Source organism: Mixophyes fleayi, chromosome 4 (genome assembly GCF_038048845.1).
Source record: "Mixophyes fleayi isolate aMixFle1 chromosome 4, aMixFle1.hap1, whole genome shotgun sequence".
NCBI lineage: Eukaryota > Metazoa > Chordata > Amphibia > Anura > Limnodynastidae > Mixophyes > Mixophyes fleayi.
The window spans coordinates 46369121-46394393 of NC_134405.1; the positions used below are offsets into that span (position 1 = coordinate 46369121).

Here is a 25273-nt window from a genome sequence, read left to right on the forward strand (position 1 = left end):
TAAACCATAGTTGCCTTCTCTCCCAGAATGTCTGGGAGAGTCCCGAATTTTTAGGAGCTCTCTCAGATGCCCAGGAGTGCAGGGCAATCTCCCAAATCCTGCCCGTTACATTGGCGAAGTGGGTGGGGGTGGGGCCAATCACATCATCCTGGCCCTGCCCCCTGTTATAATAGACCGAAATTGGTATTGTATAGCAGGGTTGGGGCCAAGATGGCGCAACAAGTGTGGCCACGCCCCCAAGACACTGCCAACTTTGGAGATCTCCCAGAGGGGTGATCTCTAAAGTTGACAAGTATTATATAACCTCTCACTATACCTCCTCCTATTACTCCATATATCAGCTCCCTATAAATCCTCTTGCTATTCCATTCCATATAAAACTCCCTGTTATTCCTCCTATTACCCCTTCTACAGTCTCCCTAAAACTCATCCTATTATTTATATAACCTCTCCCTATAACTCCTCCTATTATTTATATAACCTCTCCCTATAACTCCTTCTATTATTTATATAACCTCTCCCTAGAACTCCTCCTATTATTTATATAACCTCTTCCTATAACTCCTCCTATTATTTATATAACCTCTCCCTATAACTCCTCCCATTACTCCATATACCCTCTCCCTATAACTCCTCCTATTATTTATATAACTCCCTCTATAACCATTGCCAATGATCCTTCTTAGAATCTCTCCTTGTCACTCTTCCCATTCAGTGCAGTGTTTGGGACATGAGAGGTGTAGGAACAGGGAGCTTTGAGTATGATAGAAAGTGAAGTCAGACAGCTGCTGGGAGCTCTCAGCCGACACATAGGGACTTGTTCCATTGTTTCTCATGTATATGGTACTGGCAGGAACATGCAGAGCTGCTCAATCCCATAGCCCGCCTGTCACTTTCTTTCAGTTTTTACTTAACACTAAAGTCTCTATCGTTTGTTACAGGTTAGTCATTTCTCTACTCTAACATAAGCCGCTTGTGCAGAATAAGTCTCTCTCTATTTTACTCATCACCTTGTTTACATCTCTGCCTTCTCTTCTATTATTTCATAACTTGTAGACATATGAATACTATGACAGTTTTACTTAAGTCTTGGTACCCTTGATGCTGTTATGATTGCCCACACAAACGTACAAGGGGTGGACTGTAACACTGTTTTCTTAACCAAAATCCAACACTGCAATGGAGAAGGTTCCCAAATTAGATGATGGTGGCTCCACAAATCAATTTTTATTTCTTCTAAAATCAAACTGTGTATCCATATTGCTGCTTCAACTTAACTTTGTAAAATGATTTTAAAAAAAAATAATTAAGGTTCATAATACCTTAAGGTTCAATGCACCTGTCGCTTTTAATCTTCATTACCAGCATGTCAGTCTATTCCGTTTCGAAGTAGGCCCGTGATAGAACACTGTGCAGCCAATCAGACTATGAGGATATCCACAGCTGCACAGAGTATTGCAGGAAAGGAGTGTGGCGATCCTGTGGGAGGTAGTGACCTGTTCACTAGTGTGAGTGTGTTAGTAAGAGCAGGGCGTCATAGGACAGGGTCATGTTATAACCGGAGGAGGTGAATGAAGGCAAGTGAGAAGTCAGACTGAGAGTTAGATCATGGAAATACCACAGAGTAGGGCTGTGAGGCTCCTTATAAACTGGTGTAAGAAGAATGTGGTGTAACACACACATCTATATGAAACATAGTTCTAACTTGTGGCGCACGGACATCGCGCAGTGCACAATGTCGGCTATTACCGTACAAATCTCAGCTCATTTTTCCTCGTAACCCATAGAGGTGCGAGGAAAGAGGGGTGTCGGTTTCTGTCAAATATCCACCGCGAAGTGTGAAACGGACATTCGGGAGACACCTTGCGGCTAATTGAATTCCCCCCCTAAGACTTCACTTTCTCATGACTTATCTTCTCATTTGTGCTGCTTCATGAATGTTTCTAATGGGCAATAAACTAATACATTCTACACAGGGTATAACACCATAACACCTACTACCTGTTTCCCACTCTTTAGTGAACGGATCCCTAAGTAAAACGTGGATCATTAATAACTGCCTATTATCAAGACAGCTCATAAGAAATATGGGCCCCCTGACAATTTTTGATCCTGCTCCACCTCTCCTCGAGAGAGAAAGTTCAGAACAATGATTTTATTATGTTTCGGGGAGGAAAATTCAAGCAAGCAATGGTTTAGTATGTAATCCTCTTTATCATAACTTGCCATTAGTTTCATTAGGTACTATATAATTATTATATATAATGCAAAATCTAAACATATCACTACATATAAGCGCATAAATAAATAAATAAAGAAACATACTGTGAATATCTAAGAACATATTATAGGAGTCAGCAGCAAAAATAGGAATTATTACAGATATCAGCATGACTTAGTAATTACAAGAAGAAAGAAGAAATCATCATCATCATTTATATAGCGCCTCTAATTCCGCAGCGCTTTACAGAGAACTCATTCACATCAGTCCCTGCCCTATTGGAGCTTACAGTTTAAATTTCCTGACATATCAATTTGATAGCAGCCAATTAACCTACTAGTATATTTTTGGAATGTGGGAAGCCAGAGCACCCAGAGGAAACCCACGTAAACACAGGAAGAAACATACAAACTCCACACAGATTAGGCCATGGCTGGGAATTGAACTCATGACCCCAGTGCTGTGAGGCAGAAGTGCTAACCACTGTGCCATCCATGCTGCCCAAGAAGAAAGATCTGAAATGGGTCACAAGGGACTAGAAGAAGCAGACCCCACACAAAGTCATCATTGATCATTGTGCAAAAGATGTTCTATAATAAATATCTCTACTGATGCACTTCAACCAGTGTAGAGATCTGTGGACCTCCTACAACATGCTAAGTGTACTGGTCCCAACACATATGCATTGTAAAATATGGTCTACATGTAGACATAGGGCCGGAACTTGTATAGCAGCACGTGGAGTGAGGGGCTTCAATACTAGAATCAAGGGTAAAATGGCACCAGTAGCAATGTCTTCTGCTTTTGTTTAGAAATAACTTCCGGCTCAATCAGTATGCTTTTTCTGCATAAGTGTCATTATTTCCTCATGTTCAGAAAAACAATTAGCTGGTATCAAGAGAAACATTCTATTTAATCTCATCATGGGGGGTCATTTATCCCTGATTAATCATTTTTGGAGTCTGCTCATTTAGCTGGGTGCCTTTGAAGATGACTTATGAGAATAGCTACCTAGACAGAAATTATCGGCACAAAGATCTTTCAGAAGAAGTAAACAAAGGTTTATGTAATTTGACAGATTGTACCATTAAACATGTCTGCAGTGTCCTCCAGCTATTCAGAGGAAGACAGGTCACAGGACACATTAGCTATAAAGGGGGGGGAGCAAAGTTGCCTGCTAAATAGGCGTAATTTACATCTAAAAATGCAATACCTAAAAATTGTGCATTTGCGCAGCACGGTTGGCTAAGTGGTTAGCACTTCTGCCTCACAGCACTGGGGCCATGAGTTCGATTCCCAACCATGGCCTTATCTGTGTGCTGTTTGTATGTTCTCCCCATGTTAGCGTGAATTTCCTTCAGGTGCTCAGGTTTCCTCCCACATTCCAAAAATATACTAGTAGGTTAATTGGCTGCTATCAAATTGACCCTAGTCTGTGTTTCTGTCTGTATGTGTGTTAGGGAATTTAGACTGTAAGCTGCAATGGGGCAGGGACTGATGTGAGTGCGTTCTCTGTATAGCGCTGTGGAATTAGTGGCGCTATATAAATAAATGATGATGATGATATACTGAGACGTACGCATCTTAAGATCTGTGCAGCTCAGTACCAGTAGCTAATGTACCTGTTTTCTGCAAGGCACATGTCACTTACATGTACGTCCCACTTGCTCCCATGTTTTTCTCCATTTGTTATATGTGGTACAAATGCATTAACTATTAGGCATCAAAAAATCAATAAAGCTTAAATAACTTTTCTAATACAGCAGAATCATCTCCCTTTCTTGAGTAAAACAGAAAACAAATGTTTGCTTACACATACACACTAAATCATAATATATGCCTGCCTGGCAAATAAAGCACCAATCAGCTTCAGCGGTACAATCACAAGCAGCCAATTAAAGCGATTCACTATCATCGTCATCCGCTATTTACATCTGCCCGCAAGTAGTACGGCTTTCCCAGGCATATAAACGTCTTTTGCCCGGCAATGCATCTGTTTGCAATTGTACATACACACCCCCTTACGGCACTCGGCCTAGATTGCAATGCCCCCGCCATGGCCTCTCCAGTTGCCAGCTGGCGTAAGTGGCGGAATCACACAAATCTGTATGGGCGCGTACGCGCGCACTAACATTCTGGGCATGCACAGAGAGAATTCACGCTAGATATGCTACTCAGACTGGAGAACATCTCACTGTGTATCTGTCCACAAATGTACCATTTCCACATAGTGCGACATCATTGGTGGGGGATAAACCATTCATAAACTAGATTTCTTATCTACGCAAATGAAACTTGTTGCACCCCTATCCCAGAAGGGGGAGAAAAGTGGTGCCGGATAAAGACCTATGCACACACAATTCATATCAACTTAAAATCCTACTGAATCTATTTTAGAGCCAGCTGCGGCTTGTCAATAAATTCAATGTTCATATCCATTTTATGAATTCACTCATTAAGAACCAGCGCTGTGATTCTTAGGAATGAGAGTGACCAAATATATAGAGATCAATGAGGTGTTTGTTTATGAAACCCTATTCATAGATGGGCTTCATTCAGCCTTCAGATATGGTATGCAATTATATTTTACGCTCATCTTGTGATTTTATATTCAGCAAAGTAGTGCAGTAAAGCCTGTAAAGATATCATTAATGATCGGTTTTATGGTTCAGAAAATGAGTGTTGTCTACAATGTGCGCACTAAATGCCTAAACATTTCACATTGTCAATTGTATCAGATTGTAAGTCATCAAAATACATCAGTCTTGACCTACACAGTATGGATCCCAAACCCAGAATATGACGGAAGATGACAAGGGGAGATATAGAAAAAACAGTCATGGGTTAAATACAGGATGAGCCACAAAGGTTTTTTTCAGCAAGATTTGAGATTAAGCCCAATTTTCACGTCATTAGTGTACAGGGTACAGTTGCTTCCAAAGACTAAGGGGTATATTTACTAAACTGCGGGTTTAAAACAGTGGAGATGTTGCCCATAGCAACCAATCAGATTCTAGTTATCATTTATTTAGTACAGTCTACAGAATGACAGCTAGAATCTGATTGGTTGCTATAGGCAACATCAACACTTTTTCAAACCCACAGTTTAGTAAATATACCCCTAAATCTACTGATTAAATGTTATCATTTACTCCATACCTGCTGAATTGTAAAAGAAAAAACAGGATGTGATGAGTGTTTGGGATTCACCAGACGTGGAATTTGTAATTCGGATACATCTTAAATTAATACTCTGTGGATTCCTAATTAAAACAGGTGATCATTGCCAAGAATATGTATTACTGTCTGTATTTTCTCTGTTATTGGGAACAGTTTACATCTGTGGCTCCTTATAGAAGAGTATACAGGCTGCAACGGTTTCTCCATCTCCAACCTGTGACTCTCTGTGTCTTTAACCTCTGAACAGTGATTGTGGTTTAGTACAATCTGCTATTAATCACATAATTGGTGACATCCATTCTATTGGGCAGGATTTTATTTGCTACACATACAATGCAGCTGTCACCAAACATAAACCCTGATTACCCTCTTCCTTCCAGGATGCCTCCTATCACCCAAATCCCTCTCAGCACCCTATCACCCACCTTCGTCTCTGCATCCTATCACCCACCTTCGTCTCTGCATCCTATCAACCACCTTCCTCTCTGCATCCTATCACCCGAGTCCATCTCTGGATCCTATCACCCAAGTCCCTCTCTGCATCCTATCACCCACCTTCCTCTCTGCATCTCATTACCCAAGTCCCTCTCTGCATCCTATCACCCAAATCCCTCTCTGCATCCTATCACCCAAATCCCTCTCAGCACCCTATCACCCACCTTCCTCTCTGCATTCTATCACCCAAGTCCCTCTCTGCATCCTAATACCCACCTTCCTCTCTCTGCATCCCATTACCCAAGTCCCTCTCTGCATCCTATCACCCAAATCCCTCTCAGCACCCTATCACCCAAGTCCCTCTCTGCATCCTATTACCCAAGTCCCTCTCTGCATTCTATCACCCACCTTCCTCTCTGCATTATCACCCAAGTTCCTCTCAGCATCCTATCACCCAAGTCTCCCTCTGAATCCTATCACCCACCTCCCTCTCTGCATCCTAGCACCCACCTTCCTCTCTGCATCCTATCACCCACCTTCCTCTCTGCATTCTATCACCCAAGTCCCTCTCTGCATCCTATCACCCAAGTCCCTCTCAGCACCCTATCACCCAAGTCCCTCTCTGCATTCTATCACCCAAGTCCCTCTCTGTATCCTATCACCCAACTTCCTCTCTGGATCCTATCACCCAAGTCCCTCTCAGCACCCTATCAACAAAGTCCCTCTCTGCATCCTATCACCCAAGTCCCTCTCTGCATCCTATCACCCACCTTCCTCTCTGCATTATCACCCAAGTCCCTCTCAGCATCCTATCATCCAAGTACCCCTCTGAATCCTATCACCCACCTCCCTCTCTGCATCCTAGCACCCACCTTCCTCTCTGCATCCTATCACCCACCTTCCTCTCTGGATCCTTTCACTCAAGTCCCTCTCTGCATCCCATCCTATCACCCAAGTCCCCCTCTGCATTCTATCACCCACCTTCCTCTTTGGATCCTATCACCCAAGTCCATCTCTGCATCCTATCACCCACCTTCCTCTGCATCCTATCACTCAAGTCCCTCTCTGCATCCTATCACCCACCTTCCTCTCTGGATCCTATCACCCAAGTCCCTCTCTGCATCCTATGTCCCAAGTCCCCCTCTGCATCTTATCACCCAAGCCCCTCTCATTTATCTATTCATTGATACTGCTTTTACACTCTAGAAGTAATCTGTTATTCCTGCCAAATTAACCCTTCTCTTTATGGAAAAGAAAGAGGTGTAGGGGTTAAAGAGCGGGGCCACCCTCCCATCTTCTATCACCTCTCCTAAGAGTGGAAATAAGGCTAGCAGCCAAAGCTATTTATAGACCTGGCTTGTGCTGTGCAGGGCAGTGTATAATGCCTAGCGGCTTTCTCTCAGACAGACGCTACTGAGCTCACTTCTAGGGCTTCCCAGAGTGCTTTGTGCTACCACTAAGAACCTCAGTTACCGTCTATGCTCAGAGTAATGACAAAGGTAGGATGATCATGAGAATGTTATGGGATGAGAATGACAGGGGATTCTACTTTAATAATGCCCTCGTCACACATGCTTTAAATTTTAAAGACAGCTTCACTTATTAAGAGTCTCTCATCAAAGAGCATTTCCATTTATCAAGACCTAATTTGCTGGGAGTTGGATCATTTCTTATTTAACATATCTTGAAAATAGATTTTTCTGGGAGTCGGAGAATTACTTGCGCTGGAGTCCTTGTCAATCAATATAACACTCAACAGAGCTTTATACTGTGATATAGGGAGATACAGAGCAGCATATGATAAAAGAACACATGATTTGATGTTATAAGTGCAAAACTTAATATATACTTGTTGGCTAAATGCAGTGGATATAGTCAGCTTATGCACTAGGTACTAGTAGTCTCTCTGAAGCATAAGACACAAGGTGAGACAAATATAATATATTGTGTTTGGAAATGGACACGTGCAATTGAGGTTGGTGCACATTTTACATAACTTGAAGCCTTAAGAATGTTGGGAAGTCACATGATATTCGTTAGCGATGCAGTTATAACACACATGTATAAGGAGACATCTGGGGCCTGAGCCTTAAGGAGAGCAAAGCATAAAAAAGAAGTAGATTTGCACCTTGGCAAAACCATGTTAAAAAGGAGGGGGAGGTAAATTTAGAATGTCGGGACAGATTTATAGTTGGGATAGGGCATGTCCTAGATCAACTTTAAATTTCAGTGCAAAAATAAAGCTATGAAGTATTTGTGTGCTACATGAAAAAGCAGGCGGTATTTAACTTATGTGCAAAATAATAAACTAATTTGCACCCCTTGCATTGTAACACGGTTTGTCCAGGAGCAAACTTACTCCTTTTATTATTGCTTTGCTCTCCTTAATGACTCAGACCCCTGAAGTTTACCAAGTGACCACTTACACACCAGTAAATCAATAGGCTGCATTCTTATTGATAATGGGCTCAGCCTCCACTGTGTGTAAGGAACAGGTACACTTAAAATTATTATTGCTGATAGATATGTACCTATGGTAAATAACAGCTGAGCTGGTCATTTGGTAAACTTCAAATACCTACTTATACAAACGGTAAGTAGCATATCTCTGGTATTGACAAATAGGGATAAACAAAACTACTGGAATTTGATCCAGGGTAGAATGTTCCAACTATCTTACTTCATTGTTGGTTCTGACGCATTCTAAATGATAGAAACTGATCATGTGTTTAGGCATACTTGCCAACTCTCCCGGAATGTCCGGGAGACTCCCGCATTTTGCGAGAGTCTCCCGGACGAGTGTGGCAATCTCCCTGATAGGAAGTGGGCATAATTCAGTTTAAACGCCGCGATTCACCCTGAATCGCGGCGTTTAGCCCCACCCCCACTGTAAAATGACGCAGTTTGCGTCATTCCATCACGGGGCGGGCCAAAATGACGCGATTTCAGCTCCCCGCCCCCTGCACGCCCACGTCCCAGCCAGCATCTCCCGGAAAAAGAAATACAAATGTTGGCAAGTATGTGTTTAGGTTGTACATCTTTTGCATAAAACCTCATTTGCCCAGCTCAGTTCACATACACAATACACTACAGGGTATATGTATTAGGGCAAATATTGAGGAAATTGCACTCTATGCTCCATAATTGCCTTTCTACGGCCGTCTTGTGTAGCCGAGAGCCGAGCGGGGGAGTGGGGGGGGAAGGTTTGTGCCAAGGGGAGGAGTAGGGGCTGAGCTAAGGCAGACATAGGGTAATGTGAGTAATCATTACCATGTGATGAGTATGCCACCTTCTACCCTCCTCCATACACTACAATCTTCAGAGGTAGCACAGGTCACATTAGCTATTATATGTAAAAAATGTATTATTAAATATGGCGCCACGCTGCACCATAAACAGAGCACTTCACCTCATTTGGTAAACTTCAGATCTCTAGTTTTACATAGGTAAAATAACTATCATAATAGGGATAAGCAAAACTACTGGAATTTGATCCAGGGTCTGTTATTTTTCCATGGAATAATGAATCAAACTTAGTAGAATGTTCCAACTACTTCACTTCATTATTGGTTTTCACGCATTCTAAACTAAGCATTCTAAATGATAGAAACTGATCATGTGTTTAAGTTGTACATCATTTGCTTAAAACCTAATTTGTCACACTCTATTCACAAACAAAAGACATTAAGAAGTCTATGTTTTAGGGAAACTATAGAGAAAATAATTTCCTCTCCTCGTCTGTTTTGCGTGGTCATGCAACCAGGGGGCGTGCCCAGAGGAGTAGTAATGGCTGAGCTAAGGCAGACATTTATTTAGGATACTAATCAATACCATATGATGAGCATGCTGCTCTCTAACCTCTTCCGTACTCCACAATCCTCAGAGGTGGCAGAGATCAGATTAGCTCCATTTTGAACAGGACTACAATAGATGTATAAACATAACATCACATATGGCGCCTTGGTGCACCATAAACGGATCACTGTGCCTTTATGTACAGTATGGTAGTACACAGGGGTCTATGCATCAAGCTTATTTGACACTCAAAAGATTCATAAACTACTGTTTCCGCATCTTTTATAAAAGTTTGCCATGCATTAACTGCCTAACGGAGGAGATTTCAGAGAAATCTCCTCCATTTAGGCGAATACCATTCAGCATCGCAGTCCCCATAGATTACTATGGGGATTGTGATGTTCTGCAATGCATCAAGCTTTGATAAGCTTTGGATTGCACAAACAGGTAACGCCATCTCAGGATGGCATTACTTGTCATTTCCTATGGGACCCTGGCTTCTCAGAATCCGGTACAGTGTTAGTTCTGTGCGCATGCGCACAGCACTTCCTCCTCTCACCGGCAGCGCTAGGTTGCCGGTAAATAGGGAAAAGAGTTTGCAGCACAGGGCTCACTTCGCCGGGACTCCAAGAGAAGCCCCAGTATGGTGCTTCCTAGCAGGGCATGAATATGATCACTGTGATGTGCAGCGATGCATATTTAGTTGCACCGCATCTTACTGATGCATAGACCTGCTGGTGTCTTACATATTTTTCTCTACAAAATTTAAAGCATAAAAGTTAAACTACAAATATTTATTACTATGGTTTAACTCTCTATCACCCTCTAAATTTCCCACTGTAGGCTGCTGAATTTTTTTTCAATTGTTGCTCTAGTCCAGATTACCAGTCATTTACTACAATTACTTTCGTTAGTTGGTTTAAACTGATCTACTAACTACAAGTAAATCCAACTCACTGGTTTGGCATTAAACAGTTGCACTTACTCAATTGTCTCATTTGTTACAAGATAAAAATACTACAGTGTAAGAGACTGTGGTAAGAGGATAAGAAATAATTAGTGGAGAACATTGATGAGCGAATGTCATACTATATATGATCTTAAAAGAAAAAGGTATCAGACTCCAGACACAAAGGTGTAAGAATGTTGTATAACTAAATTTAACAGATATAAACAAGTGTAAAAACAAAACCCAAAAATGACAATGATGATTTAAGGCTGGATAACAGAATGAGGAGGAAGATGTAAAACAGATTGACTATGGATCTGTCTATAGTATATCTATCTATGCATCTATCCGTGCTTAGATCTGTATATCTCTCTAATCTCTCACATATGAATTACCATCTCTCTGTCTCTTTATCTGTTAATCTTGTATCTATCTATCATCATGCATCTCTCATGTATCTTGTGCTATTTTCTACTCTCTATCTATAAATTATCCTTATGTAATATATATATATTTAGCAATCTATGTGTATACAAACAGCTAAATATATATATGTTTTTTTCCTTTGGGAGTAGAGTGTAAGCTCCTGGGAGCAGGGGCGGCAGCCTCTCCCTGTCTGTTTCTGCTTGTAGCTCTTGCATTCCTGATTTGTACAACACATCTGGTATGTTTATATATATAGACAGCCGGATACACAATTTCATACAGGGGAAGAATCTTGAGAATTCCAAATTGAATAAAAGGTATATCCTGCAGTGTACTTTATACTATATTGTAACAGATATTGTTTCCGTGTCTTGGCAATTCCAGACAAGTCTTAAATCTTATTCATCCCTGGACCAAAATTGCACTAACCAAATAATAAATTAAACAGAAACATTTCTGTGTAAGTATCAGTTATCTAGCTGCAAATAAACAACATATGTACTATAAAGCGTAAGATCCATAAATAAACCACATAACAATATCACATTCAGCCACAGATACACAGTACAAACCTCATTTAATGGTAAAATAAAACTCTTTTCATTTATAACTTATAATTATTGTAACGGTCAATGTTTCAACCTGTAGTATTTACTCATTACACAATATAATAAACAATATTATTTTCTAATTATAGGATTAATTGCCTGTATGAACGAATTGGTATGCATACATTAAATGTGTGTACTTTATACACCTAGAATGTGATAATTATACACACAAATATATAAGTCATGAACACAAGTAACTTGATACGTACACATAAATGATATACACTGTCCCCCAAGTATACATAGAACTGTATGGACTTATATCTCTATAGCTAACAGGTGTGACACTAGTGTTGTCCCAACTTTAAAATAAGAGTATTAATATAAAGAGCCGTCATAAACTCACAATTTTCTCAGAAGTGCCAGGTCTGGTGCCATTCAGACCCACAAGTGATGGCAAAGTCTGTGACATCCAGTTGGTGACCATTGCCATAGTGCTGAGCACGGCCCCGATTTTCAGTAAGGGGACCGTCATTGTGCCACCGCGGACACCATGCTCATGGGGTTGGCATCTTCACTGCCACCCAATGTCCTGTCTTCAGGTGGGTGTCCCTGTATGTGTGTGTGCAAGGCTCAGGCAGGCATGGAGATGCCCCTTGGGGAGGAGGGGGGGGGGAAGCTCGGCTGCACTGCAGCTCCTGCCTGTGTCAGACCTGGGCACAGAGTGAAAGGAGGATGATAGAGAGAGAGCTGCTCCCTCCTTCTCTCTGCCTCCCTGCTCTGCTTCTCCCTCTGCCCCTCCTTCCCTGTGTCCCTGCCGGAGAAGCTACAGGACTGTGAAGACTCAGCCAGACAGGCATCTATCTATCTATCTATCTATCTATCTATCTATCTAATATCTATCTATCTATTCCATCTTTCTCTCTTATATATATATATATATCTGTATATCTCTCTCTGTCTCTTTTTCTATCTATCTATCTATCTATCTATCTATCTATCTATCTATCTATCCCTTCCATATTACTCTCATATCTATCTATCTATCTATCTATCTATCTATCTATCTATCTATCTATCTATCTATCCATCTATCCATCCATCTATCTATCCATCTATCCATCCATCTATCTATCTATCTGTCTCTTCCATATTGGTCTCATATCTCTATCTATCTATCTATCTATCTATCTATCTATCTATCTATCTATCTATCCCATATCTATCTATCTATTCCATCATTCTCTCTTATATTTATCTGTATATCTCTCTATGTCTCTTTTTCTATCCATCTATCTATCTATCTATCTATCTATCTATCTATCTATCTATCTCTTCCATATTCGTCTCATATCTCTATCTATCTATCTATCTATCTATCTATCTATCTATCTATCTATCTATCTATCTCATATCTATCTATCTCATATCTATCTATCTCATATCTATCTATCTCATATCTATCTATCTATCTCATATCTATCTATCTATCTCATATCTATCTATCTATCTATCTATCTATCTCATATCTATCTATCTATCTCATATCTATCTATATATCTATTTAATATCTATATAGCTAGCTGGCTAGCTATTCCATAGCTATCTATCTATCTATCTATCTATCTATCTATCTATCTATCTATCTATCTATCTCTTGTCTACTAATCTATCCATCTGATATCTATCTATCTGTCTCATATCTATCTATCTATCTATCTATCTAGCTATCCCATATCTATCTATCTATCTATCTATTTATCTCTCTCTTGTCTACTAATCTATCTATCTGACATCTATCTATCTCATATCTTTCTATCTATCTATCTAGCTATCCCATATCTATCTATCTATCTATCTATCTATCTATCTATCTGGCATCTATCTATCTATCTTAAGATATTGATAGTGGCTACAAAACTCCTTATTAATGTAACTCCTTCTTATTCCTTCTCTCTCTCTCTCTTAGGACTGCTACAAATGTTGCCGTTCACACCCTTTTCACCTGTCATTAGGCTGATAGAAAACAGAGGGGCAATTGTTACATTTTCATATAACTTTCACTCGTCACCATCTGTCAGGTCAGGTTATCAGAACATGCGCACAGACTGTTAATTTCGGAACCGAGGAGCGCTGCACCTCTCTATTGCCTTACTGCCCTCCGCAGATCCCAGCGCTATAGACCAGTTTACAGAGCAATGCAAGGACACTGGTGAGGCAGAGTGCATCCTAGCTTTGCAATGAGCCTTCTTGGAAACGTAGTGGTAATGTGGGAGGAATTGTTATTTTGGGGGATGGGGTGGGGATGGGGGGGCACTTGAAAGTTAAAAAAGAATCCAAATAAGTGCAAATCTCTTGCAGGTTAGTAACAGTTCATGTTTTAGTTTATATACAGAAGCTTAGTTTTAAACAATAGCCTTGAGTTTAGAGGCTTTGTGAATAATAATTACTTTTTTTGGGAGAACTGTTCAACCAATGGCCAAAAGACTGAATTCAGTTCTTCTAAGTTTCCGTGTGACCCACAGTGTCTGCAAACAGGTTCATCGACTCTATTCTATGAGACCATAATCTGCAGCCAGCACATAACTAGTTTAGTATGTGGCCGATTTCATGTAAAGGCACAATCTGCGGGGTGAGGGGGAGGCAGTGCTGAAACATGGATACTGGTATTTGGTCTCTATATAAACTGGCTCTAGAGTCGTGTGCGCTTGTACGGATGTGAAAATTGGATTGCAAGCTCCCCTGAGACAGGGACTAATGCAGGGGCAGGCTGGGGTGCAGGGGGGCATCAGCCCCCTAGGCTGGTCCCATAGTGGGCTACCTTGGGCTGGGTCACTAGGCCACCTGCATTTTTGTTTCTTAATAATGTTCCTAATAGACTGCTGGGTCGAGCTTTGCCCCCGGGCTAAAATTTGCCAGCCCTTCCCTGGACTGATGTGAGTGAATATATATTCTCTGACTGTACAGATATACTTATTATGTTGGCGCTATATAAAGAATGGATAATAACATTACTACATATTCATTAATTTCTCTGGCGCAACCAAAACTGGAGATATGTGGTAAATACCAACCTGGGGGGTAAATGTATCAAGCTGAGAGTTTTCCAGCAGGTTTGAAAAACCAATCAGATTCTAGCTATCATTTATTTAGTACATTCTACTAAATGACAGCTAGAATCTGATTGGTTGCTATAGGCAACATCTCCACTTTTCAAACCCGCCGGAAAATTCTCAACTTGATACATTTACTCCCTGGGGGTAAATGTATGAAAGTCCGATATTTTTCAACTCGCCGGAAATCGGCGACTTTGCAGGTAAAATTTAAAGCGGCGATGGCTTGTAAAGGCAAGTTTGTCTTTACAAGCCATCGCCGCTGTAAATTTTCAAAGCAAAGTCGCCGATTTTCTGGGAGTTGAAAAAATCGGAGGATGATACATTTACCCCCAGGTTTCACTTTCTTCAATCACTCCCAAAAGAAAAAATTGCGATCAAGTCTAATCTGTCAAATTCACGCCATTGTTCTGACCAATTATATCCCCATCTTGCCAAAGCCTCTTTCCATCTCAATTATTCACACACCTGTAGGGTCCAAAAATCAGGACTGCTACAAAAATGGAACTATTGGGAAGTATGTATTAGTCCAATAGTTTGTCCCTGGTAAGATATGAACTTCATACATGCTCAGCTAGTAATTTATTTCTTATTTGGAGATGTGTTTTGTCTGTGCCACATTAGGTAAGAAGCAGAAATAAAGCAAAATGAATGTGCTTATTTAAATATAACAGAAACATGCTGCCAATTTGCTTAATTCACCAAAAAATAATTAGACCCAATGCGAAATACATACAGTATGAATGAATGCATATTGTGATACGCACGCCTGGCTACGGAAAAAATGCACCAATTGCTTTTGCCCTTTTTTGTAATATAGCATCAACATATTAAGTAGCACTGTACAGAGTATGTGTTCATTCTGATTGGTCTCTGCTCCAATGGAGCCTACAATGCAGTTTTCTTATAACAAACAAATACACACGCAAACCAGGGTCAATTTCATAGAAAACCAATTAATCTGCCAGTATGTTTTTTTGTAGTGTGTGCGAAGAAACCAGAGCTCCCAGGGGAAACCCACACAGACACGGGGAGAACTTACAGACTCCACACAGTTAGTTCCCTGGTCAGGATCAGACCTAACACCCCAATGCTAACCACTGTGCCACAAGGCTACACATATCCCAGTCTCTTACATACACTTATTCTCTGAGGACTTCCTAAATCCGAAACTATGCTCTGGGTTTGAGGTTTACTCTTATGGATTTTTTTCAAATGAAGAATAACAAAGGGCTGGAATTAGCCCGAAGTGATTATAAATGCTGTGGGTGCATGTAGATGAAAAAGTTAAGGTATAGCAAGAGTTAATTTATCTGGGTGGTAGTGGGAAGCGAGTCAGCCAAGCGGAAGTGACGTAGGGGGAAGGCTTATATTCAGGAAGGCTTATAACCTATAGGAAGAGCAGTTAACTTCCTCTTGCTGTCTGGAGAGTTTACCCACCCACCCACCCATTCCCTCTTTTTAGTCTTAGAGTGGGCAGCCCAATCAGTGCCCAATTTGGTTACATTCAAGGCGTGGTAAGCACTCTCACCTAAAGGGATTGGGCAATTAGTAAGAATAACCCTTCGAGGTTATGGGGCTCGGCTTAGGCGGGCGGGCCTCAGCTAATGTGCGAAATGGGGAAGATTGGCATTTAACGCCTAGACTTGTCCAAATTAGTTTGGACGGAGTTTACAACTTACAGGTGTGGCCTGGGGGCTGATTGGTCTGCTTATATTTGCCACCCATTTTTTCCAGCATATATATCTTTCAATAAATTTCTGACCTTTCATTTTGGCAAAACAAGTCTCTGTGTCTTTATTTTATGTCGGTAAGTTAACTCTTGTAGGGGTAACCATGGTAAAAGGTAAACCGTTAAGCGGTTTATGCAATAGAAACCTTCCATTACATATATACCTATGCAGCATAATAACATATTATTATACTGCATAGGTAGTGCAATATGTACAAGAAATTAAAGCAAGGCAGAAGAGCAATGAGTGAAGTAAAATAAGATTGTACAGATGGACATACACATTTCCGTACTGCCCATGCGCATCAAACATATGTATATGCCAGGAGAGGCGTAATGTCAGCAGGCAAAGGTGGGCAAGTCTAGGCTGAGAGGAGTCAGGGTGTGTTCACCTATAGCTACACCTTGATACACCCCCAGACAGTGGTGGAACTACCACTGGTGCAATGGGTGCGGTGCATGGAGATAATGGGGCCTGCTGCATGGGGAACTAGAGAGCTGTGGGCCCCGGTTCCCTCCTCCTCGCTTCCCTGCATCGGGACCCACAGTTCGCTAGTTCCGCCTCAGCCCCTGGTACGTCTTTTAGGGGGCGTGTCTCTTGCGGCTACTAAAGGGCTCGAGCAATTATACATAATGATAATAACTATCAAGTAGCACTATACAGGTGCTTCTGATTGGTTGATTGCATTTATTATATTATTATTATATTATTATTATATTTTATCCATAATGAGCCACAAGGCTTTCACAGCGCCATGTGGGGGGATGGAACATACAACAAAATTACATAAGTACATACAGTTGAGAACAATGGGTACAGATAAGCAGAATAATAAAGGCATGAATGCAATTAGCAGAACAAATCGCATGTCATACAAAGACCATTCAACATAAGGCAAAACAGAGACAGCGAGGAGGACGGGGAATGGGCAGACATGAGGCAGAGTACAGACATTATATTGTATCAAGTTATGGAAAATGTTCGCATTAGTTAATTGACATTTCTAGACTACTGCAGGAAAGAAGGTTTTTAAAGGGTGTAAACAACAGACACAGAAGCATTTGTATTTAACTAGATTTTATATGAATTTTTTTTAAATAACTGTCAGACAATATTCTCTCTTGTGTATGTGACACTGCATAACTTTATTATATGGTGAGAAGATAGTAGTAAATGCTCGGCCACATTACCCTAACACCCTGCACTATCTGTACGCTATTATGGGTGAAGTATATACACTCCTATACCTGACATATATCAGACACAACGGCTACTGTTAAGCAGATAGATTCATCCGAGCATGCATCCGACTCAACACACACAGTAGTACATGTAAGTACGGGGAGGGGGGTGCGTGTATCTTTACAAGCGTATATTCAGTGTTGTTATGTTCAAGCAGCAAAATGTATGTAGCAATATGTGGGGGATTTAAACTTTAATTTACTCCTTATGGGTGTTGAGTGTATGTGCCCAGAGCCGCTCCAGACAGCCGTCTTCTCTCTCCCCAGTGATTTCTTCAATATCACCAACATTATCACCACAATCATTATCACCACAATCATTATCACCGTCATTATCACCACCATCATCACCACCATTATTATCACCACCATTATCACCAACATCATTATCACCAACATCATTATCACCACCATCATTATCACCACCATCATTATCACCACCATCATTATCACCACCATCAATTTCACCATCATTATCACCACAATCATTATCGCCATCATTATCACCACCATCATCACCACCATAATTATCAGCACCATCCATATCACCACCATCATTATCACCATCATTATCACCATCATTATCACCATCATTATCACCATCATTATCACCATCGTTATCACCATCATTATCACCATTATTATCACCACCATTATCACCACCATCATTATCACCATCAGTATCAAAATCATTATCACCATCATTAACACCACCATCATTATCACCACCATTATCACCACCATCATTATCACCATCATTATCACCACAATCATTATCACCATCATTATCACCATTATTATCACCACCATTATCACTAACATCATTATCACCACCATCATTATCACCACCATTATTATCACCACCATCATTATCACCACCATCAATATCACCATCATAATCACCACCATCAATATCACCATCATTATCACCACCATCATTATCACCACCATCAATATCACCATCATTATCACCACCATCAATATCACCATCATTATCACCACCATCAGTATCATCATTATCATCACCATCATTATCACCACCATCATTATCACCATCATCACCATCATTATCACCATTATTATCACCACCATTATCACCACCATCATTATCACCATCATCACCATCATTATCACCATCATTATCACCACCATTATCACCAACATCATTATCACCACCATTATCACCATCATTATCACCACCATCAACATTATCACCATCAACATTATCACCATCATTATCACCACCATTATCACCATCATTATCACCATCATCACCATCATTATCACCATTATTATCACCACAATTATCACCACCATCATTATCGCCATCATCACTATCATTATCACCATTATTATCACCATCATTATCACCACCATTATCACTACCATTATCAGCACCATCATTATCACCATCATTATCACCACCATTATCACCAACATCATTATCACCACCATTATCACCATCATTATCACCACCATCAACATTATCACCATCAACATTATCACCATCATTATCACCACCATTATCAGCACCATCAGTATTACCATCATTATCACCATCATCATCATCATCACCATTATTATCACCATCATTATCACCAACATCATTATCACCACCATTATTACCATCATTATCATCACCATCAACATTATCACTATCAACATTATCACCATCATTATCACCACCATTATCACCATCATTATCACCATCATCACCATCATTATCACCATTATTATCACCACAATTATCACCACCATCATTATCGCCATCATCACTATCATTATCACCATTATTATCACCATCATTATAACCACCATTATCACCAACATCATTATCACCACCATTATCACCATCATTATCACCACCATCAACATTATCACCATCAACATTATCACCATCATTATCACCACCATTATCAGCACCATCAGTATTACCATCATTATCACCATCATTATCATCGTCATGATCCCCACCATCATAATCACCATCATCATCATCATCACCATTATTATCACCATCATTATCACCAAACATCATTATCACCACCATTATTACCATCATTATCATCACCATCAACATTATCACTATCAACATTATCACCATCATTATCACCGCCATTATCACCATCATTATCACCATCATCACCATCATTATCACCATTATTATCACCACAATTATCACCACCATCATTATCGCCATCATCACTATCATTATCACCATTATTATCACCATCATTATCACCACCATTATCACCACCATTATTACCATCATTATCATCACCATCAACATTATCACTATCAACATTATCACCATCATTATCACCACCATTATCACCATCATTATCACCATCATCACCATCATTATCACCATTATTATCACCACCATTATCACCACCATCATTATCACCATCATCACCATCATTATCACCATTATTATCACCATCATTATAACCACCATTATCACCAACATCATTATCACCACCATTATTACCATCATTATCATCACCATCAACATTATCGCCATCAACATTATCACCATCATTATCACTACCATTATCAGCACCATCAGTATTACCATCATTATCATCGTCATGATCACCACCATCATAATCACCACCATCATTATCACAACCATCATTATCACCACCATCAATATCACCACCATCCATATCACCACCATCATTATCACCATCATTATCACCACCATTATCACCATCATTATCACCATCACCATCATTATCACCATTATTATCACCACCATTATCACCACCATCATTATCACCATCATCACCATCATTATCACCATTATTATCACCATCATTATAACCACCATTATCACCAACATCATTATCACCACCATTATCACCATCATTATCACCACCATCAACATTATCACCATCAACATTATCACCATCATTATCACCACCATTATCAGCACCATCAGTATTACCATCATTATCACCATCATTATCATCATCATGATCACCACCATCATAATCACCACCATCATTATCACCACCATCATTATCACCACCATCAATATCACCATCATTATCACCACCATTATCACCATCATTATCACCACCATCAACATTATCACCATCATTATCACCACCATTATCACCACCATCAGTATTACCATCATTATCACCATCATCATCATCACCATTAAAATCACCATCATTATCACCACCATTATCACCATCATTATCACAATCATTATCACCACCATCAACATTATCACCATCATTATCACCACCATTATCACCACCATCAGTATTACCATCATTATCACCATCATCATCATCACCATTATTATCACCATCATTATCACCACCATCATTATCAACATCATTATCACCATCATTATCATCGTCATGATCACCACCATCATGATCACCACCATCATTATCACCACCATCAATATCACCACCATCCATATCACCACCATCATTATCACCATCATTATCACCATCATTATCACCATCGTTATCACCATCATCATCATCATCATCACCAGCAACAGCAGCAGCAGCCCTTGAATTTGTTGCATACATGCCGATATAGTAGACCAGCACTTCAGGAGATGCCGGAGAGTGGCCTACAAATTCAGCATCCCCTCCATCACCCTCCAAAGTGAAATGACGTGACTGGCATAATCATGCATTTGTGGGCGTGATGTGATCATATCACCATATACCATCACCATATGCCTCCACCACTATGCTGTGATGCATGGTGGGTGGACAGTGGTAACATGAAACATGTTGTTGCATCCTCATCCCTGCCTGTTTCCTCGCAGGAGAATTGCAGACTTGCCCGGGGGTCAGAGAGGACACTATGTGAGAGTGTGTGATTTATTCAGGTAGTAAATCCTTCTTTAGAAAGTTTGATAAATCTAACCCAAAAGGGTGTTACAAAGTTGCACAGTTAATAGAGAATATGATATAGATTTTTATTTATTGTTTTTCATTTGAAAACCCCATTTAGTGCATTTTTGCAAAGGTCAAAGTTTTTGATAATTAAAGTTGCGTTGCCAGACAATAATGTAACATTTTGAAATGCCAGGAAAATATGTATACACGGAATTAAGGAGCCTCTCGTTGATGCTGAAAATAGAAAACACATATCTGTTGAACTTTCAAATATATGCAGAGCTTTAACTAGGTACAGGAGGGAAATCTTCTTCAAAGGAAAAGGAGAAGGAAAAGGAAAGTATTAGAACATGGGGACAAGCACTGACACTGAAGGGAAGTAGGTTCAGAGGAAATTTGAGGAAAAATTACTTCACAGGAAGGGAAGTGGATAAGTGGAATAACCTCCCATCAGATGTGGTAGAGGCTAATACAGAAGAGCAGTTTAAACATGCTTGGGATAGACATAAGAATATTCTTACAAAGAACTAAGGATCAAATAGGGTTTGAGGTTACCATCATCATCACCATTTATTTATATAGCACCACTAATCTGCAGCTCTGTACAGAAAACTCACTCATATCAGTCCCTGCCCCGTTGGGGCTTACAGTCTAAATTCCCTAACATACACACGCTAGGGTCCATTTGTTAGCAGCCAATTAACTTACCAGTATGTTTTTGGATTGTGGGAGGAAACCAGAGCACCCGGAGGAAACCCACGCAAACATGGGGAGAACATACAAACTCCTCACAGGTAAGGTCATGGGGCCTGATTCATTAAGGATCTTAACTTAAGAAACTTCTTGTTTCAGTCTCCTGGACAAAACCATGTTACAATGCACGGGGTGCAAATTAGCATTCTGTTTTGCACATAAGTTAAATAGTGACTGTTTTTTCGTGTAGCAGTCAAATACTTGATAGCTTATTTGTACACTGAAATTTAAAGTTGATATTTGTGTACTACATGAAAAAACAGTCAGTATTTAACTTATGTGCAAAACAGAATACTAATTTGCACCCCTTGCATTGTAACATGGTTTTGTCCAGGAGACTGAAATAAGAAGTTTCTTAAGTTAAGATCCTTAATGAATCAGGCCCATGGTCGGGAATTAAACTCATGAACTCAGTGTTGTGAGGCAAAAGTGCTAACCGCTTAGCCACCGGGCTGCCTACGGTTATTATAGGTTAATAAAACAATAGGCAGACTAGATGGGTCAAGCGGTTCTTATCTGCTGTCAAATTCTATGTTTCTATCACAGCTCCTTACATGGAGGAGGACTTCCCTTTCTGCAAGTCTGATTAGTGTGCAGGATACATGTATGGTCAATAAGGTTTACTGCACATGACAGACAGTGGAGGAGACACTTTAATATTCAGCCTATCAATTCACTAAGAACTAGTTGAATTACTGAGGCATATGAGACATAATGCCGTGTGTCTCAATAACGCCACTAGATTCTAAAGAATTGATAGGCTGAATTCGGTTCAAAAATGGCTGCCTCTGTGATGTTAACAGTTCCAAAAAACTGATAGGCTGCCTCCACTGAGAGCAGCTGATCGGCTCATTTAAAATATTATGTCATGTTTCAGACAAGACTCCCTGGAAACAAGGCAAACCTGTGGTAAACAAAAAATTAAATTATGAGAGCTTTAAACAAAAGGGGGAAAAAAAGATTCTTTTCTGTGACTGTCTTGTTAATACAGCAAACACAATGTGTAAAAGGACAGTTTCTCATTCCCAAACCTCTAATTAGCCGGCGAACACAGCAGTGAGAATACACAGGGGACCTGAAAGTGGTAAGAAATCCACCGGCACTTTCACTGAGCCATTACTAACAACCTATCACAGAATTTAGTTTGTTAAAAACATAAGCAAAATGAGGGAATCACACTGTGGCTGTTACTGGAAGATAGCTAAACGGGGGTTTGATGACACCTAGTGGAATAAATGTGTAAGTGCACGTATTGTCAGCACAATGGTCAAAGATAGCCTAGATTTTAACAAACTGTTGTTATATTCAAGTAAGTTACAGTATTGCAATTACTATAACATAATGTATATATCCAGAGATATAGAGGTTAGCCAAGTACAGTTGAGTTTTACGGTATTGTTTAAATTCACCTTTTAGAAATTAATTTTAATATTTTCATATGTTTGTTGTTATAAAGCAAAGGATACTGTTGCATATTAAAAAAAACTGTGTATTAAAATCCTATCTTGATTATCATTTCCCTTTAACAATGTCATTCATCTCACTGAAGGACCAATAGTTAGTGAGTTATCGTTGCATTGAAGGGGATAGTGACCTGTGGCCAATAAGCGATAGTGCATATGTATCAGCCGCTGCTTGCATTGCCTTCCTACTAACTGTGCCTGCTCTGTGGCAATGAGAAAAACTTGGGCTAAAACAGGCACTAAACTATCTAACTAACAGCAGGCGTGGGTGGGTGGGATCTTGTAAAGAAGAATGAGGAAACTAGGAAGTGAGAGAACCTATATAGGAACCCAGGACCCTCCACTGAGACAGTCATTGGTCGGCCTGGAGCTGATGTTAACCTATTCAGGTAAGTTTGAGATACAGATGCAAACACTGCCGTTATTTAAGTGCGTTCGTCTATAGGGACTATCTTGTCATAGTGTTCAGCTACTTGGTGGCAACTTTGACATTTGTCATTTTATTTAATTCTTACAGATATCCAGTCCTATGTATATCACTGATAATAGCATCCCTCTTCTTTCCCCTCTAGTCAGGGCCGGTGCTAGGGTCCCCGGCGCCCTAGGCACAATTTCAAAATCCCCCCCCAGCACACTGCCCCGCCCCCTGGGTCTCAATGCGCCCCCCGCCTGGGTCTAAATGTTCCCCTACCGTCTCTTTCCTTACCTTAAAGGCGACTCCATAAAGATGCTCCTCGCTGCTGGGTCCCGTCCCTCACTGACACTGTCGGCCCGTGATGATGATGTCACGCCCGGCAGTCAGTGAGGGGAGGGGGAGTGGAGGAGAGGAGTCGGAGGGACGGTCCGCCACATTAGCTGTTGGAGGGGAGGGCGGCGGTCACGATCCATGGCCCTCGCCCCTCCCTCCCTCCCTGTGGATCTATCTGAAGCTGTTCGGCGGCCGCGGAAGGTATGCTCAGCGGTCGCCGCACAGTATTAAAGTACTGTACTTTAATACTGTTGTACTTTAAGTACAACAGTATTAAAGTACAATACTTCTGTGGCACCCACCAGAGCCCTAGGCAACTGCCTAACCTTGCCTAATGGGAGCGCCGGGCCTGCCTCTAGTTACCCAACTGCTTCCATGAATCAGAACATTGTTGTTAAAAATGCCGATGCTATTGTACGTGATTGTGTTCTATAAATGTACACAACCATGCAAACATGGATAATTGAGAGTGCATTTGCTACTAACAAATTAAAAATATTGCAGTGGCTACTTATTATTTATCGCTTTTGAAAGGTTCCCCACTTTGCTTAGTGACATTCTGCCTGTATGATGCACTGATAAGCTCTTGTCTTCTATCTACATCCTTGCACAGTAGAACAGTAACCCTATCGTCCCCACTGTATGTCTGGTGATGTCAGATAATACTGGTTTCCACTATAGAATGACAGCTAGAAGATGTGCACCAGTGACACCTGCTGGACAATTGGTAGATAGCTGGACATGGATGCGGATTCTCAAAAGCAGATTCTCGGTTAAATTCATACTCAAG

The 25273-nt window shown here is 40.5% G+C and overlaps 1 protein-coding gene across 2 annotated transcripts in view; it reads right to left on the bottom strand.

Moving 5' to 3' along the window:
* The window catches only part of OLFM2 (olfactomedin 2), a 228457-nt gene that overhangs the window by 112304 nt on the left and 90880 nt on the right, over positions 1 to 25273 (bottom strand). The window contains exon 1 of one of the 2 annotated variants that reach the window (XM_075206867.1): positions 11964 to 12291. The exons of the other annotated variant lie outside the window; for it this stretch is intronic. Coding sequence (XP_075062968.1) covers positions 11964 to 12092 — 129 coding nt within the window. The 5' untranslated portion in view covers positions 12093 to 12291. Of the gene's footprint in view, positions 1 to 11963; positions 12292 to 25273 lie in introns of those variants that run through there. 2 annotated transcript variants of the gene reach the window in all.